Source organism: Thermobia domestica, chromosome 2 (genome assembly GCF_964235325.1).
Source record: "Thermobia domestica chromosome 2, izTheDome1.hap1.1, whole genome shotgun sequence".
NCBI classification, from domain to species: Eukaryota; Metazoa; Arthropoda; class Insecta; order Zygentoma; family Lepismatidae; genus Thermobia; species Thermobia domestica.
In genome coordinates, this window is record NC_137455.1 from 72,306,760 (window position 1) to 72,327,067 (window position 20,308).

The following is a 20,308-nucleotide window of genomic DNA, read 5'->3' on the forward strand; positions in this document are numbered from 1 at the left end:
TTCACACTTGTATAAGTTGACTTTCTGTTCCTTCAAAGTTTAGATTTTCTGAATGATACCATATTTGCTAAAAATGAAAATCGTTAGTTTCCCACATCCTCTGTAGAAATGGTCAAGGAGAATACATATACACACAATTTTTCACGGCACACTGCTCACAGACAAGCGAAGCAGATGAAAACATGCTGACTATGATTACTATGAGAACGGCGTCACGAGCGAAAACCGATGGTAGCGATATATATTTGGTCTAGGAATTAATTCGTGCGGGTGGACAAGAGATGGCGCAACGAACGGAGCGTCCCACAGTTCCGTGTATCCACACATGTGTTGCAAACCCCTGTCATCGCGTATCGTTCGTAGTATAGGGCAGTGGATTAAAGCGTCAACAACACCAGTTTGTAGTTAAGTGAACATGGCGCAATTTGTGCCTGATAAAGTGTTTTTGCGGGGTGTCCTGCTGCATTACTTTAACATGCAGAAAAGTGCGACTGAAAGTCATCGTATTTTGGTGGAAGTGTATGGTGACCATGCTCTAGCTGAGCGAACGTGTCAGAAGTGGTTTGCACGGTTTAGAAGTGGTGATTTCGGCTTGGCAGACCAAGAGCGAGCTGGACAGCCAAAAAAATTTCAAGACGAAGAATTGACAGCATTGCTCGAGCAGGATTCGTGTCAAACGCAGGAACAACTTGCAGCAGCATTAGGCGTTGATCAAACAACAGTCTCCAAACGCTTGAAAGCCATGGAAATGATTCAAAAGATGTCACATTGGGTTCCACATGAATTGAAAGACAGAGACGTTGAAAGACGAAAAACCATTTGCGAATTGCTGCTTCAACGACAGAGCAGAAAGGGGTTTCTGCATCGAATTATTACGGGTGATGAGAAGTGGATCCATTACGAGAACCCTAAACGAAAAAAGGCCTGGGTGAAACCAGGTGAACCAGGTCCATCACAACCAAAACGAGATATTCACTGTGCAAAGGTTATGCTGTGCATATGGTGGGATATGAAAGGTGTGGTGTACTATGAGCTGTTGCAACCGGGTGAAACTATGAATGGAGAACGTTATCGACGACAATTAATGCGTTTGAAGCAAGCTCTGGCCAGAACACGACCAGAATGGGAGAACAGACATGATAAACTTATTGTTCAACATGATAACGCTCGCCCAAATGTCGCAAAACCGGTCAAAACCTATTTAGAAAATGTCGGATGGGAAGTTTTACCCCACCCGCCGTATTCACCAGACGTTGCTCCTTCGGACTACTACTTGTTCGATTGCATGAACAACGATTTGATTGGACAGCGGTTTACTTCTTTAGAAGATATCGAAACATGGGTCTCTGACTGGATCGCTTCCAAGGATGAGGACTTCTTTCGCCACGGAATCCGTACATTGCCTGACAGATGGGCGAAAGTGGTGGCTAGCGATGGACAATATTTTTCTTAAGGTATTTATGTATTTTGTGTTTGTACTACAGCTTCAATGTGTGCGTACCAACCGCACGAATTAATTCCTAGACCAAATACTTAGCGATGAAACCTAATGATAATTATTTCTTTCGCCGTACACAGTAAAAACGGATTTCCGCAGCGCATATAGGAAGACGCATGTCTGTATCTATTCTTGTCTGTGGTTCTATGTAAATTAAAGTTGATATATACACATACTGACTGGTTGTAGCAATAAAAAATGGCTCCATTTGGTGATACAGACATGCACCAACTACTTTGCATACAACTGAAGAAGGAGCGGAACATTATGAGAAAAAAGAACAATTATAGACAAGGAGGAGTAAATGCATAATTGTAATGGTAGATTTTGATGCAGTGGAGGGAGAAGAACAGGAAGATAGTGTTGTAGGCAAATATGATTTAAGTAAAAGAAGTGAAAGGGGAAGAGGGACTAGTCAATTTCTGTAAACAGAATTCGTTAGTAATTGGGAACACTTGGTTCAATCAGCACAAGAGAAGATATACATGGAAATCCTCAATAGACGGCCGAATATATCAAAACACTATGTTATGATTCAGGACTTCTTCTTCCTTTTCACAATGGGCAACATGGAAATTTTAGAACTTTTCTCTTCCATGGGAGAGCTGTTTTATGCTTTGATAAGGTCTCTTCTTCGTAACTGCATCTAGATATTCTATCATTGGTCTTCCTCTTCCTGGTTTTCCTTCTGCCTTTCCCTCTATCAACACGGTGATATAATCGGATTGCCGAATAAGATGACCAAGCATGTTGTTTCTTCTTTTTCCTATTATCTTCATGATCTGTCATCCTTCATTAGCTTCCTTTAGTACGTCCTCATTCCTTTTCCTTCCGGTCCATGATATGCGCAGCATTCTGTGCCAACACCACATTTCAAATGCTTCCAGCTTGGATATTTCAGATTTTCGCAATGCCCATGTCTCTGATTTGTAAAGCGCCACACTCCATACCAGGGTCTTAATAAATCGTTTTCGAATGACCAACGACACATTTCTTGATGTTAGCAGTCCTCTTTTCGTATTGAATGCTTGTTTAGCCTGCGCTATCCTGGAACTTACGTCTTTTTCACTTCTTCCGTCCGAGGATATTAGACTTCCTAAATAGGGGAACTTCTTAACGTCTTCAATTTTCTCTCCCTCTAGCCATATGTTTGCTCCTTCCCGTCCTGCCCTTGTGCACTTTATCAATTTGGTTTTCTTCTCATTTATCTTAATTTTGCATGTTTTTTTTCAGTTGGTCGTTCAAGTTTGAAAGCGCTTCCTGCAAGTCCTTTTCACTCTCCGCTATCAGTACTAAGTCATCAGCTAACCTTATTATGCTGGAAATCTGGTCACTTACTTCTACGTCTGTCTCGTTTTTATCAAATAATTCTTTCATAGACGTTGAACAGGAGAGGTGAAAGTCCACATCCTTGCCTTACCCCTTTACTTATTTACTGTATGTCTCTGTAATGCACCTTTAGATTCTTCAGAGCTCTGAATATTATATTCCAATCTACGTTGTCTAAAGTTTTTTCTATATCTACAAATGCTGTCACAATTGGTTTGTTTATTGGAATGTGTTGTTCCATGATCAACCGTAGACTTAATATTGCTTCCGTTGTTCCCCTTTTTTCTCCTGAATCCAAACTGGTTCTCCGATATCCGTTCTTCGATTTTCCCTTCCATTCATTGTGCGATAATTTTGTACAGTATTGTTGATGCTTGCGAAACTAAACTTATCGTTCTGTGTTCTTCGCATTTCCGTGCGCCTTTTCTTTTCGGGATAGGGACTAATATGCTTTTCTCGAAGTCTCTTATTATTTTTCCCGAGATGTACATTTCATTAATAAGATTAAATAGTTTCTTCTTTGTTGCTATTCCGAGATTCTTAATCATTTCTGTTGATATTGGTCTACCCCTGAGGCTTTACCATGTTGCATTTCCTCCACATTGTCAAATTTGCACTGTAAAATTGGTGATTCTAATTCATTTTCATCGACACTTCTTCCTTCTCTATCTCTTCCTCGTTCACTCTGTCTCCTTTGTAGAGTTCTTCAATGTATTCCTTCCATCTTCTTGTTATCTGCTTCTGTTCTATTAGCGTTGTCCCGTCCTTGTCTATGATAGTGTCTGTGTGTTTCTTTTTCTCATCCAACTATTTTCTAACCTTTCTATATGCCGTTTCTGTATTGCCTTTGACTATATTTTTCTCAATTTCCTTGCACAAGTTGTTTATCCAGTTTTCTCTGGCCTTCTTAACTTCTCTGTTGATGTGATTCCTGCACCTTCTGCATTTCTCTTCTTTCTTTATTATCTCGAAATGTCTTCTTTTCAACATCGTTTTCAATATTTCTACTGTTATCCAGGGTTTATATTGGGTTCTCGATTCTCTTCCTAATTGCTCGTCGGCTGCTGTTATAATTCCTGCTCTCATAGCTTCCAATTTCGAGTTGACGCCATCACCCGCTAAAGCTACCTCAGATGTCTACTTTTTGTCGCAGTTGCAAATTCCCTTTTTGTTTTCATCTCTTCTTAGCTTGATTGTGTTCCATCTTTCGTTTGGTCAGATATCGGAATAGCTTGAAGAACGCGAAGGTCCTCATCGAGGCCGATATTTTCTCTTATCACGACCTTGTGCTGGCTGAAGTGAACATTCAACTGAAAGTTGTAGCCAGAAGGAAAGTAGACAAAAAGTTGAGTACTGAAAAGTTGAGAAACGAGAAAATAAGAAATCTTTTCGTAGAAAGCTACGAAGAAAAGTACTCAAATGAGCAGTAGTAGCAGATGGGGAAAGCATATTAAACTTTGCATACAGCAGGCTGCAGAAGATGTAGTAGGTTACCGCAAACACAAAACGGATAAGAAACTATGGGTCACAGAACAGATGTTGCAAAAAAAATTAGGGACAGAAGGACGTGGAAACAACTTGATAGAGAATAGAGCAGAAAGATGTAAGCAAGTTACACAACTAGTTAAGAAGGGAAACAGGTAGACCAAGAAAATAGTTTTACAAAAGAAAATATGAGGACAGAAGAATTAGAAAGAGTTGGGAAATATGACAAAATGTATATACAAGAACGTGAAATCTATGGAACCGAAAAGGAAACAAAGGGTATCGCGATGGTAGTAAAAAATAAGAACGATAAGGTAATCAGTGATAGTCTTAGGAAGATGGAAAGACTATGTTGATGACTCATATTGGAGTAGAAATAGACCGTGTGGCCTAGATGCTGAAATAGAAAATGAAGTATGCGAGAGTGATAAAGGATTTAATATTCTTTGAATCGGTTTGAAAAGTTATATCCGAGATTGGAAATGGAAAGGCTATCAGGATAGATAATATACAGGCCAAGAGTTACAGCATGAGCTACGGCCTTGGAAGGGTAGGAAGAACGTTAGTGGTTAGGAAGGTGGCAACGGAGAGAGAGAAGTGGTTTATTTGGTAGTGTTTCTAACCCAAACACTTAACGTAAATGATACATGCAGGTTGAAATATTTATGAAGGCTCAATGCCGTCTATATCTTCTATTTCATCATTTCTATCTTCTGTTTCTCCTTTGCTTTCTTCTTGAAATTCAAGGATCGGATTATTTTCAGTAAATATCAAGTATTTCCAATAAAATTAATCTTTTCTCGAAGTACTTGCAACGATGCTTTTACGGAAAGTCATTGATTGTGAACAAGTTCGACGAACAACACACTTGTCAAAATCATCCAGTACGATCTTTGTTTTCCTTTGTCCTCGTTTCTTATTCTCGTTCTTATTAATGTGATTTTTTCGCACTCATTCAAAACACGTTTTAATGTACTTCCTGAAACACCAGTAACTGTAGCGTTTATGTACCGGTACTCTTTCTATTGTTTTATTTTTAACTATCAGCCTCTCTCTTCATTAAATCATTTTTAAAAATTCTCAGTTTTGGCTGTGATTCTTCCTACCTTTCATGTGATAAAAGGGAAGCAAGTCAGCACACAACACAAATTAAAACAGCATAGAACTATGCAAAATGGTACCACACTCCATGGAACAAACGCTGTTTAGTTCGGCCACTATTGTACCCTTGAAGCCCTCTATCTAAGTTCCATAAATAAGTATTCGTGAAGGGAGGTTACAAAAGAACCATTTTCTTTTACTAAAGAAAATGACAAACTTTATTGGACGAGGAGAAAAGAAGTTGGCTGATTTGTTGAATACAGGGACTAAATATATTCTGAACCGTCCCAGGATAACACACCGAAGCTAAGGAAGAGGGGATGATGATAATGATTAAAATAATTGAATGAAGAAAATGGACGAAACGGGAGAACCTCAAGAACACCCATGCATACGGTGTATGTCCATCACCACTTGGCGCGACCTGGAATTGAAGCACAGACGCCATGCACCAGCGGTGAGCTCTCTAGCACTGAGCCACAGCAGCTCAAAATGTAGATCGTGTCATGCGATGGAATTTTTACTTAATTTGAATTAATATAAGCTCATCATGCATTAAAAAAGTAAAAGGTAATCATAAATCCACCTAGTATATTCGAACATTTAGTTAAAACAAATAAATGTTAAATACTAGGACATAGGAAATTAAGTGATCAGATCATTTTAAATGAATGCGAGAAAAGTAATCCTGGGGATGGATTCAAAGCGTGTTAATCTTTTCTCCCCAGTAATGTGAGACATTGCCAAAATCTAGGTTACGCTTGTGCCAGTTACCAACACTACTGGTAACACCAATATCTTTACACCGTGTTGACTGCGGGCCTCAAGGTCATAACTCATGCTATTCCTCTTGGCCTGTACCAATCAAATTCGCTAACAATATGGGAAAAGGGCAAGAAAGAATGTTACAACTCTGCAAAGCAATATTTGAAACAGAAAAGTGGTCAAAATTTTCCTGAAGACAATCATGATACCGTGGCTATGAATTCGAACCCAGAGTAATGTGAGAACTAGAACTATTAGTTTCATATCGCACACAGCAAAAATTATGCTTCGATTACTAAACAGAAGATTGTATGAAAGAATAAATGAAGATGTTGAAGAGGAATAGTTCGGGATTAGAAGAGGTAAGAACACAAGAGAGCAATCAGGGGGAAATCAGTGAAAGGTTTATAGGAAAAGAGAAAGAAGTGTGTGTTGCATTTATTGGTCTAAAAAAGATGGGGATTCTTGCTGAGAGTTCTAAAGAAGGTTTGGTTGGAATGGAAAGATCGAAGACTCATAAGATACTTATATATGAGCCAACAAGTAAGTGTTGGAATAGAAGAAGAAATTATAGAAGAAAGTGCAATTGGAAGGGGAGTTCGACAGGAACATTCTCTTTCCCCAATATTATTTAATATTTATCTAGAAGAGAGAGTGTAAAACAGCCTACACAATAGGGTGTATCGAAAAAAACTTTTTTTCGAAATCCGGTTACGGCTAGTGCGGAGTTTTGGCCAAATGGCATCAATAAAACGTATAAAAAAATCTCAACTCGATCAGACAACTCCTTCTGCTGCCGAGTAGAGCCCAAATATTAGAAAAATCAACAAAAGATTCACTTCTCAACTGATTTTCCAAAAAATATTTTTTAAATATTTCCTATATTTTTCGGTCTTTTAAATTATTGAAATAGCATTGGAAAGGAGAAATAAATACATAAAACAAATTTATTACGGTTATTTCTGTACACCACAAGCATAAAAACCTAGTTAATTATTTGTAAAAATGCACTGATTTTCTGGCGTATCGTACAATTAAATTTTAATATAAAATTATTGAAGTCTCTTGAATAACGAAGAAAACACTTTAGTGCTAAATTCTAAGAGCAGTAATAGTATAAATAATTTACTCCCAATGCCGTATGCATCTGCTTATCACACTAGATCACCTGCCGCCCACCTCTCCCCGAACGCCTCTTCTCTTGTACTTGCCCAACTGAAAGGATCTGTCTTATCAGTCGCCAGTAGTCAACCAGCTGTGTCGAACGTGATTGTCGCTGCTTGAGTTATTTATTAGTGCTGTAGGAAATTTTAACTAAATAATTTGTTTTCGTGTGAAGTGCAGTATGTAGAAGTGAGAACAGTGTTTCAGTTGTGTTAAGTACTTTTTATTAAGAAGAGAGTAACAGATACGCTGACGTTATGGCATCGAGAAGTTTGTTACGGTCTGACGTTAGGAATAGCATTATTGGGACACCCAAGGAATTGGGTAGAACACAGCTACCAACCGCTGAAATGTATTGAGACAATACCTATGGGAGCGAGAAGAAAAATGAGAATTTCGGGATACCGGAAAGAGCCTTCAACAAAGGATTTATCTTCTATCGTCGCCAGAAAGATTGTAGAAAATTGAGGTTACGCCTCAATCAGCGGCGAAACTATTTTCAGTGTCAGAGGGATTGTTGCAATGATATTGAAGTACCATAATATTGTCCGTGACTTGCAAAACTTCTGCGAAACGAATTGCTGATTTTCAGCAGTCTGCCAAAAATACTTCATTTGATATAGCCTTTTGTAAGTGTTCCGATCCTCTTGCCTGCAACTGCGAAAAAGGAAGAAATGTGCCAGTGCTAGAGACGCCTTTTCTTCTAGATCAAAGAACCACAAGATTGAGGCGTAATCTCAATTTTCTACAATCTTTCTGGCGACGATAGGAAATAAATCCTTTGTTGAAGGCTCTTTCCGGGATCCTGAAATTCTCATTTTTTCTTCTCGCTCCCATAGGTATTGTCTCAATACATTTCAGCGGTTGGTAGCTGTGTTCTACCCAATTGCTTGGGTGTCCCAATAATGCTATTCCTAACGTCATCCGTAACAAACTTCTCGATGCCATAACGTCAGCGTATCTGTTACTCTCTTCTTAATAAAAAGTACTTAACACAACTGAAACACTGTTCTCACTTCTACATACTGCACTTCACACGAAAACAAATTATTTAGTTAAAATTTCCTATAGCACTAATAAATAACTCAAGCAGCGACAATCACGTTCGACACAGCTGGTTGACTACTGGCGACTGATAAGACAGATCCTTTCAGCTGGGCAAGTACAAGAGAAGAGGCGTTCCGGGAGAGGTGGGCGGCAGGTGATCTAGTGTGATGAGCAGATGTATACCGCATTGGGAGCAAATTATTTATACTATTACTGCTCTTAGAATTTAGCACTAAAGTGTTTTCTTCGTTATTCAAGAGACTTCAATAATTTTATATTAAAATTTAATTGTACGATACGCCAGAAAATCAGTGCATCTTTACAAATAATTAACTAGGTTTTTATGCTTGTGATGTACAGAAATAACCGTAATAAATTTGTTTTATGTATTTATTTCTCCTTTCCAATGCTATTTCAATAATTTAAAAGACCGAAAAATATAGGAAATATTAAAAAAATATTTTTTGGAAAATCAGTTGAGAAGTGAATCTTTTGTTGATTTTTCTAATATTTGGGCTCTACTCGGCAGCAGAAGGAGTTGTCTGATCGAGTTGAGATTTTTTTATACGTTTTATTGATGCCATTTGGCCAAAACTCCGCACTAGCCGTAACCGGATTTCGAAAAAAAGTTTTTTTCGATACACTCTACTATAGTGCGTCCAGTAAGAGAACGTCTCTGACAGCTCGTAGTGACATTGCCACTACTCGCGTGTCAAGGTTTTTTTCGGTGCAACTGTAGTGGCAATTTAATTAATGGTATAAGACAGAGTGATCGTGGTTGGTAACACTGGTATCAAAGTAGGGGCTGCAATGTCCCACCGCATGTGGTAAGAAACGTCAGAGACCATCTCTTGTTGGCCGTGCTTTACACAATGAAGATGGTATTTTGGTAGGCAATACAATTAAAACATGTATATGCTTTTTAGGTGATATGGCGATATGGCGCTTGTTGCTGAATCTAAAAAGAAAATCAATAAAATGTTAGAGAACTTGAGAATGACCTGTGTAGAATTTTGGGATGGAAATAAATGATAGAAAGACAGAAGACATTGTGATTTAAACGGAGCAGTCGGTGTCAAATATAAAAGAAGGAGAGGAGAAAGTATATCAGGTGACTAGCTTACGATATCTGGGTAATATTAATAGTGATGATTGTACTGTGTGGGACAGATACAGGGACATTGCGTAAAAAAGATTGAGAGCTTTCGAAATGCGGTTCTGAGTCGAGCGGAAAACGAATGAGAGAGTGTTACAAATTGTGGGGGAGAAGATAACAATTTTAGATGCAACTGTAAAGGGGAAGAGAAATTGGTTGGAACAGTGTCTGAGAAGAAACTGTATCATGAGGGACGGGTTAAGAGCTATGGTGGCAGAAAAGAGAAGAAGGGCCGAAGGAGGCTAAATTTGATGAACATTATTAAAACAGAAAAAATGTACGTAAATACGAAGAGGACAGCTGAAGACTGCAGAGCACAGAAGTTTCTCAGTTGCAACAAGTGACCTGCCACTAATGGCCGAATATCAATAATGATGATGCTCTCCAACCCTGGCCCTTTGGTGATCAATTATATCAACTTGTAAATACGGGTAGTTCAAAAGTAGATATTCGCCCTTGCATTGATCAAGTATAAAATTCTAGCTTATAAGTTTACTTGCTTCGGCTGTACCCATATAGGTAAAAAGACATTAGATTTCAGTAAAAAGACATTAAGAACAAATAATAAAGAAACTAAGTCTACCTGATGGATAAAAATATGAAATGATATAAAAAGCAATGAGTTGACCTTTGGGCCACCCTGTAGTTGATTATCAAATTAGAATGATAAAGACGCGTCTCGGCCCAGATATTATGTTCAAAAATTCGTTTTAAATGATTCAGTTGTTATATCATGAAAAGGTGATACACAACATAAAGGTCGATTTTATTTTTATGTCTATATAATATATTACAATGCGGAATCATTTGAATTATGCGCATAATAGGGTTGCCAGACGTCCTGTATATACAGGATTGCCCTGCATTTTACAATCTCCCTGTTCTGTGTGACTGTTATACACGACGTACAATTGCCCTGCACTTGCTTATTGTAGTACACGTCACCTGAACTGGCGTATGATCTTCAGCGCTACTCTCACGTCGACCAACTAGGTTGCAGCAACGTTGCCAGCGCAATAGAGTGAAAGATTACTTCGGCCGGAACTAAGATAGGAATTTGACGCTTTTAATCTAAAATAGTAACGAAGAGGGGCCGCAGTGGCTCAGTGGTAGTGTTCACCTCTGAGGCTTGGGGTCCCTGGTTCGGCGCTGATGAAAGCCTTCAAATTTGGCATCTAGTCATATTTACATACTAATAGATGAAGGAAAAAAATATAACTGAGGAACAAACATACATACATTAAAAATAACTTTTTCAGTATGTGTGAGCCATGGAGCATGTAACTTGGTTGAAATCTCGAATTAGATGTTATTGGCTATTATCTCTCTTATTCTCGTTTGGAAGAAACAAATCTAACATATTCTACAAGTTATGACGGAGACGATGGACAAACCATTGAACACATCAGTGATGGCGTTTTCTTTCTATCTTTTAAGACTAGGCTACCAGCTCTGTAGCCATTTTGAATGTACTTTATAAGATTTTGATGATAGTTTTACCACTAGTAACGTGATGTATTGTAGAAGCGAGAGATAGTTATTATTATTATTATTATTATTATTATTATTATTATTATTATTATTATTATTATTATTATTATTATTATTATTGGAGATTTTTATCGCCTTACCTTTTACAAGTTTCACTATGTTTCATAAAAATATGAGAATTTTTATGAAAATTTCGTGGGCGGGGAAGAATGAATTCACTCCCTAATTTTTGACTCATTTTAAATCCAAATAGTAGTAAATGTGGGACCATATTCTATCAACATTCAATATATTTTTATGAAAGCTATCAATGAACGTATTTATTAAATATCAAAAGAGTTAAATTTACTCTCCCACTCTCGACTGACCTTAAACCCAAGCACTTACCATGATTGGGAAGCCTCAGAAAATACATATGGCATTTTTTTTTAAAAAAAAATAATCAAATTTGATTATATTATTTACGAAAGTTATTGTGGAACTTTTTTAATTGAAGGAAGGATAAATTTATCCTTTTATTCTCCACTGATTTTATCTTAATGCAGAAGGGATTTTTCTCATTGAGAAGCTTCAAAGGAAATATGTGCAATATTGCTTCTGAGTCAAATAATATATATTTTTATAATTCAATATTTAAATTGCAGAGCGAGGAGTTAAATCACTTTCTCATTCTGTACAAACTTTAAAATGGAACAGTGGGGATTACTGAGAAGCTCGAGAGAAAATATACGCCATATTGTATCAAAATAGTACAATTTTGGTGATAGTTATAGAGAAAAATTGTTTTCTTATTATATTATTTAATAAGGAAATTTCGAAATTTGGGGAAACTTACCCCCTTGTATCCGTCCATCCCTGACTGATACCAACCGCAATTAATTATGTTTTAGTATTCACCAAGTAGTGCCAGGTGATATTATTCGCAAGTCTAAGCATCCTTTATTAATACGTCCAACTGTAACTAATCCCTACAACTATAGTTAATCTTAAATTGTGATTTGAAGTGTTTCTTCTGGCTATATCAAAATGTTGAATTATGCAAATTGTCAGTATGATACATTTGTTTTATTTTAATATATGCTTGCACGAAGGCCAGCTCCCTAAAGGGTTACGCGATTTGCTTGCTGTATTTACCTATGGTCTGTATGCAATATTCTAACATTGGTAGTGAAGGACGATGAATGATCATGATTTCGCTTTATGATTTCACAATTTTGTAGTGCTAGTGGTTAATAATCTAGTACAGAAATTCCTCCTTGAGTACAGAAATTGTCTACACATAATTTCAGGGGAGATGGGATTTCGAAAAATGGGAAATCTCATCTTGCATTAAATGGTGGAAATTCTTATCTTGAAGAAACTTGTGATTGATGAGCAGTTAGGCGAGATGGAAGAACACGAGACACCATCGGTGGAGTCCCCAAAGTCGGTGCTTTACACAGTCTCTTCGGAAAAGGGGGTCTGAAGCAAGGGCACCGATTTCTCTGTAAATTTTGGGAGACCCATTCAAATGCAGAAGATATATATATATATATATATATATATATATATATATATATATATATATATATATATATATATATATTGCACTCAAATTATGCCAAATATTGTATATTCATAAATACAAAGGAGACCCACATGGGCTTTGGGGGAGGGCCGGCCCCCCAGGATCGGCGCCCTTGGTCTGAAGCTCTAGGAGGAGACCATATTCATCACCTTTTCTAGTTCTGCTTCAGTTGAAGGTAAGTATTGGGAGGGAATTCAACAATTTTGGGAAGAAAATTTTCCCCTCCTAACATATCTAGATAAAACATTACCTAAAGTAAAAATCTGAAATAACACTACTAGTGCCGCGAAGTACGAATTTAATAAATTATATATTTTCTTACGTAGACTGTATGTGTTAAAAACCTCAAATTTTATGTTTATGTGTGAAAGTATTATTATTAGAGATGCAAGGGCTCGAAAAAAAACGTTTTTTTTAAAAAAAACTCGGTTTTTTCTGCTTCATTTTTTTGCTTGGGAAATTTTGGGCTTTTTTGAAAATTTTGCTTTAAACTGATAAAGCAGACTTCGTTTCGCTTCTCTACAACAAGAAAACTCATTTAAATAGTGGCTGATGCAGATAATAATATGAAACCTTGAAAATAAACCATGAATTTCAAAAAGATTTTTTTAAATTCTTAACATATTTACATTATGAATTCCAAGGAATTAACCAATATATGTAATAATATATTAACCTCGTATATACAATAAGTACTAAAAAAATGATACACAAATAACTAGCAAAATTGTATGTAGTAGTTTTACTTCAAAACATCACACACCCTCTTTTTGAAGCAAAATAAAGAAAAACATGAGACAAATCTGCACATTAAGAGCTTCGTTTCGGGTGGTTCTGTACATTCTTGAAATTTTTCAGTTAAGTTTTAACTTTCATATACATTGTATGAATATTTCGAACAAATTTTTCACTGATTGATCACATACGTAATAATCTGTTACCACCTATCAGGTACTTCGGATCTGCAAAATCGGTAAAGCTCCAAATTCTGTAATGCACTGGCTGCTCCTTAAGCTTGTTCAGAATCGGGAAAGTATCGAATTTTCTGTTCATGGATCATATACGTAATAGACGGTTCATCTGAGCGTATGGTTTCCTAGGCTGTAGAATATATAACCACCATCACGGTTTATCCAATGCTGAAGGTTTGTAAATTTTTAACAAGAAAATTCAACATAGGGGAAGGCGTTGTACCTTTGAACACCTGTGCTTTTCTCGAATTCAGAGCTATCTAGGTGCAATGATTAAAATTCATTTGAAAGATTAAATGAAAAAAGCACTACAAACGCGTTTGGATGTTGTTTACTGAGTGTTATGTCGAGTAATGTTCCTTTTAATTTTTCACCCCCAAAACGAAGATTTTTTTGTAGTTACCTTTTGAGTTTTATGCTCTTCGGTTTTCGCAACTTGTGATATTTATTTGTCCAAACTTGGGGTAGAATCATTGGTGAATAGAGTAATATTTTAGTTTTAACTTCTGTTCAATATTTAAGCTAGTGGAGAACTTTTTTCGTAATGATGACCCTCTTGTACCTATGAACATTAATGCATCGTGTACCTTTGAACGATAAATAATAGTGTTTACAGCTATACAATGTAAGTAGTTAAAACAATTTATATATTTTATATAGGTTAGGTTAGGATATAAAGTTATTAATTATAATTTTAAGTAGTTTCTATATATTCGCTTATTATATAACATAATGTTAAGACTTGTATATGCTCAACTTCATTGTTTACAAGTTTTTGTTAGAACTTCTCTTCAATTTTTAATTTAATTGATAAAATTTTTATTTTGGGGAGCTTTTTATAGCTAAACCTTTTATTGCAATTCATAACTGTTAATATTTGTGTTTCTTTTTATATTATTGCCGGAGAAACATTATAATTATCACTGTTCGAAGGTACAAGAGGGTCTGTTCAATGGTACATGACCATAATGTACCTGTGAAGAAAACGGATTTGTTCTTATTTTATCTTATAAAAGCTATTGTAATTATGTAACACGTTTAAAAATCATCCTATCTGATAGCAAAGAGATGACACTTCAAATGTACGACAAAAATTGGGGAAAAAGTGCTGAATATTAGCACCAAAATTTCAAAGACTCTAAAAGTGTTCACAGGTACAACGCCTTCCCCTACGATTTTTTTTTTTTTTTACAAAAAAGAAAAAAATATGGAATACATTTAAAAAGAGTGGAAGAATCAATCTCTGTTCCAATTCACAAGAAAAACGACAAAATTGATTGTAATAATTATCGAGGTATTTCTCTTAACATTCTATTAATAAGATTGACCCCATACGCAGATGAAATTATTGGAGATTATCAGTGTGAATTTAGTCGAAATCGACCAGATATTTACCATTTGACAAATACTCGAAAAGAAATGGGCATATATTACCCAGTACATTAACTGTTTATTGATTTTAGAAAGGCTTTCAACTCGGTAAGGAGGAAAACATTGTACAACATTCTTACAGAATTTGGAATACCGAAAGAGCTAGATTTATTAAGTGTTTAAATGAATTCCAGAGTAAAGTCCGAGTACAAAAATGCGAGCTTCCACGTAGAGATTGGCCTGAAACAAGGATATGCGTTATCGTCCTTATTATTATGTTTTGTTCCGGAGTACGCTATAAGAAAAATCAAAGATAGGAACCAGGGCCTAGAGTTGAATGGTATTCACCAGGTTATGGTGTATGCTGATGATGTAAATCTGATAGAACGATCGAAAGAAATGCAGAGGCCTTGTTAAACGCTTGCAGGGACATGAGTAAATGCAGAGAAATCTACATACAAGGAAGTTACGGCAAATTATGAATGCGTTAAAATGTCAATTAATACTTTTGACACAATGGATACTTTCAAATATCTTGGATCAGTATTACCAGATCAAAATCATACCCACAAAGAAATTAAATGTCAACTAAAATCAGGAAATTCTTGTTATTATTCAGTTCAAAATATTTTGTCGTCGCGAATTGTCAAGGAATTTAAGTCTTAAAATATATAAAATGATAATCATTCCTGTTATGCTTTATGGTTGTGAAACATGGTCGCTTACGCTGAAGGAAGAACGCAGACTGTAATTATTTGAGAATAAAATTCTGAGACGAATATTTGGACCCAAGAGGAACGGGAATGGGGAATGGCGGAAACTTCATAAGGAGTAACTACATAATTTATACGGTTTACCAAACATAGTTAGAGTCATCAAGTCTAGAAGGCTCAGGTGAGCAGGTCATGTAGCCAGAATAGAAGAAAGTAGGAACGCTTTCAAAGTTTTAACTGGAAACCCAATCGGGAAACGTCCATTAGAAAAATCTAGGCCCTAGCAGAAATAGGAATACAGAATAGAAACTCGATTGAATTGGATAAGGACAGAAGTCAATGGAGAGCTTTTGTGGCCATAGAGAAAGAGAGAGAGAGAGAGAATACATTTAAGTTAAGCACAAATGCACAACAAACATGAGTGAGTGGTTATCTTTCGCGCTTCTATCGTGAAGTCCGGGATTCAATCCCGCATTCGACCATTTTGACAAAAGTTTTTCTTAATTCCATCTGTGAATGTAGAGATAGTGCGTGCACTGTGAGTCCTGGCCGACTTACTTTCTAATCGTTTTTTAAATCTTTGTTATTATTAATTACCAGCAGTGATGGATTTTCGAAGAGGGTTAGGGTGGGGATGTCCTTCGGATTGAAGCCTCTACTCCGAAATTACGGAATTTCTAAAACAAACTAAATATTTGTTTTGCCTTTACTCATAAACTTCAAGCTGTCCTCAAATAAAAAATTAGGAATTTTAGAAAAACTAAGCATTAATAAGAAACCCTCCCAAAATACTTTTCTACATCCGCCACTGATTATCAGTATAAAATGGTCTACAAGGTTGTATCTGGAAGATTATAGTTGAATATACAAACGAAACGAAATATTTGTTATGCCTGTACTCATAAACTTAAACTCATCTTAAATAAAAGTTAGAAATTTTTAGAAAAACCAAACATTATTTAAAAAAACTCCCAAATATTTTTCTAAATCAGATACTGATTATTTCTATCAAACGGTATTCAAGGTTGTGTCCGGAAGATTACTATTAAATTATTGCTACAGTATAACGGAAATGTGGAAGTATGCTCTGACAGATATATTGAAAAACGTACGGTCTGATGGATATATTAAAAAACATAAGTTTAATTATGTGCTAGAAGATAGAATACTAAGCTCTAAGATGTGAAACACGAATGACTAAAAAGAAATGATCTAGAGAAGAAAAATGTCGATAATTCAGAAGTTAAAATAAAGTTAAATAGCTTCTAAAATTGCCCTCAAATACTACGTACTTTATGTTTAATTCATAAACCATGTGCTCCATCCATCATGATGGTGAATTCCATAGCGAAATATGGCATTCAGATCATGGAATCTTATTTAACTTTAGAGTATACTATAAGAAAGCTATTTAAACAAAAAAATCATGAAAATGAAAAAAGCCAAAATTTCCAAAATTCTCGTTTTTTCCCAAAAAAAAACGGCTTTGTATGTGCAAAAAACCATCGATTCAAAAAAGCCGGCTTTTTTGCATCTCTAATTATTATTAGCTTTGTGAAGAAATATGGCACCAAAAGAACTTGCAAACGCTATTATGTTAAGTTATAAATATGAATATTATTCTTTATATTCTAAGACTGTTGACTTTATTTGTATTTTTTTTTTTTAAAAAAAGTTTTAATTTATATTTACCATACCTTTCTTTTTCCTATCTTCTAGAGATATTGTTGATTCATAATTCAAACAGCTTTGATAGTAGGACTTAAATTTTCTAAATGGTTCGTTGCTTTTTCCGTTTATCTTCTTCAGAGCATCTAATAAATAAATAAACAAGAAACAAATTAGTTCTTCAGTTATGGATACAGTGGAGAAAAAAATCATGATCGAAAATTTGCAACCAAGTTTTAAGTATGCAGCCATGGCCCGAAAACTACGCTTAGGAATTCACCCTCAAGTATGTTATTACATCCAGCTCGATGTGATCTATCAACTGAAATATGCCCTATCTTTGGACAATATTTTAGTTAAACAGAAATTAAAATTTGAAAGTAAATGATAATATTAGGTTATACTTCATTAACCCTAGTGTGTACTACTATTTTGCTAGTGTCATAATGAAAACCTTAACGAGTGTATGTTTCACTATTACTATGTAACTTATCGTTACAGTGATTGAAAAATCTTTCTCATACACTGCCCCTTTTCTCTAATTTTGTTTCAGAGTTTCTGTACTTAAAGCTTTTAATTTTACATAAAACCTTAATCTTAAACAGTCCTGTCACGGTCGCCAAAACTCTAACACTGCCTCAAAACATCTTTATCCTATAGACCCTTCATCTGGGAAGTCTCTCTTCGTGAAGTGACAGTCTTATCCACCACACGGTTAATGTACTTACTATGGTTTCTAAGGAGACCGTGGCTATAGACATACCATGAGAGTGTTAGAACTATCACCTGAATAAGAGGCATAGTACTCTTATAGCATGAATTTTTATTTAAACAATGTTTTTTCTTCGTTTTGTCAGAAACTACGCATAATAATTTACACGTGATGACTTTATCATTCTGTTCAGATCAATATGATTTATCGATTGGAATATGCCTCATCTTAAGACTTTTTGTTCGTCAAACGTTAACAATGTTGTAGAATTTAAAAGTATCTTCGTACATAACTGCGAGCGTAATCATACATGTATCGTACCTGAAAGTTTATTCCAAATATCCGTTGATGGATCATCTTCCAGAATGGTCATTTGCTCCCTAAGTCCTCCACAAGCGAACTCATAAAAGTCATCACATGGATTAACAGAGTGGTCCATCAAGCTCAACATTCGGCTTGCCAGTTCTTTGCAAACACTGGTATTACACATTTTGTCTGAAATATATTCATATTATTATTACTATATTATTATTATTATTATTATTATTATTATTATTAGTAGTAGTAGTAGTAGTAGTAGTATAAAGCTAACCAAGAAAATTCTGTCGCTTTTTCACCCACCACCTTCGAACATCGATATGTCACTTAAGACGTACCTGGAAGATCAAAAATAGTCACCATCAGTATCGACAACCTTTTGCCAACGTCCTGGAAAGCCATGGATTCCATCGCGATAGAACTTGGTGGGGCCTAAAAGCGAAGAAAGTATTGAGTGCATTTTGCACCTCTGCTAGGGATTTGAACTGGTGTCCTCTAAGGTGATTGTCCAAGGAATGAGACAGGTAATAATGGAACGCTGCAATGTCTGGGGAGTATGGTGGATTCAATAGTGTTTCCCATCCAAGGCGTAGAATGGTGTCCCGAGTCATCCTAGCCTCGTGGAGCTTAGCGTTGTCCTGTAATAGGAGGACCTCTTTGCGATTCAGAAGTGCTGGCTCCAGAGTTTTGAGTTTATTTTGTTGACGGGTCAACTGCTGGCAGTACAAAGTTGCATTGATGCTCTAACCAGCTTGTAGCAGTTCCCAATGCACGATGCCGCGAGTAGTAAACCAAACATACAGGAGGACCTTCTTCTGGTGCAGTGCTGGTTTCGGCTGTTTTGGAGTCGGTTCATGAGATGCCAACCAATGATGACGGCGCCGTGGAGTTTCGTACAGAACCCATTTCTCATCACATGCCAACACCCTGTATAGAAATGGCTGCTTCCTCGGATGAGACAGCAAAGAAACACAGGTGTCTGCTCGCGTTGCCATCTGTCCCGGAGTCAAATTATGTGGGACTTATCGACCCAACTTGTAGTGCTTCCCAAATTGATAGAGGTGCTGCCGAATGGTTTCTCCACTCACACTGAATCGTAGTCCCAGTTCCTCACATGTCTGGCCACTGTTCGCCTCAATTGCTGCCTGAAGATCTTCATTTTGTACATGTGTTGGTCTTGCGGCACTTGGTGCCTCTTCGAGTGTTTCGTCACCGTCCTTAAACTTGTTAAACCATCGTTGCACTTCCGCGTAGTCATGACACGTCATCAAAGTCCTGGCTAAAGCGGCGTTTGACCCCAGTTGGAAGTCGTACAGCATACACTGCCCTTATGACGTTCTGTAGAGATCTCATGTTCCCTCTGTCCTTACGCAAGGTCACGGTGTAACTGAGCTGCTACAGCCAAGTAGTATGTTGACTATACCCACACAAACAACTGACCTTCGCCTTATCTCCATTTGCATTCAGCTCACGGTGTTAGGGTCAATGGAACACAGACCTCCACAAAAAGCGACAAAACTTTCTTGATTGCCTTTATGTTATTATTATTATTATTATTAGTAGTAGTAGTAGCAGCAGTAGTAATGGTAGTTAAGAAATACGTACACCTCTTCTGAAAACATTAATAGGCTGATATTTATAAATTGAATTTAATGATAGTTTTAGGTCATTATATGTCATTAGCCTTTATGTACACTTACCGTGTAGCCAGGAAGTTGTTCTAGGAGGGAAACAGGGTTTTTTCAGGGGGCAGGTTTTTTACATACGAAAAGTAATCCAGAAAATCTTTTCTTTTCCAGAATACGAAAAAGCATTAATAACTCATCACACATACATACACTGTATTCTTAGTATGCTACCTTTTTGGAATATAGCTAATAACAGTGGGTGAAGTTAAAATCACAGGTTGTAGAAAATACCAATAAGGAAACCAAAACTATTTATGGAAATCA

General features: G+C 36.4%; 1 protein-coding gene across 3 annotated transcripts in view; it reads right to left on the bottom strand.

Annotated features, from left to right (window-relative positions):
* Positions 1-20,308, bottom strand: part of LOC145672635 (neprilysin-2-like) — a 158,082-nt gene that overhangs the window by 118,380 nt on the left and 19,394 nt on the right. For all 3 annotated transcript variants that reach the window (XM_081741808.1, XM_081741803.1, XM_081741797.1), the window contains exons 3-4: positions 18,360-18,533; positions 17,356-17,472 (exon numbers count right to left, since the gene is read on the bottom strand). In XM_081741808.1, coding sequence (XP_081597934.1) covers positions 17,356-17,472; positions 18,360-18,533 — 291 coding nt within the window. The remainder of the gene's footprint in view (positions 1-17,355; positions 17,473-18,359; positions 18,534-20,308) is intronic.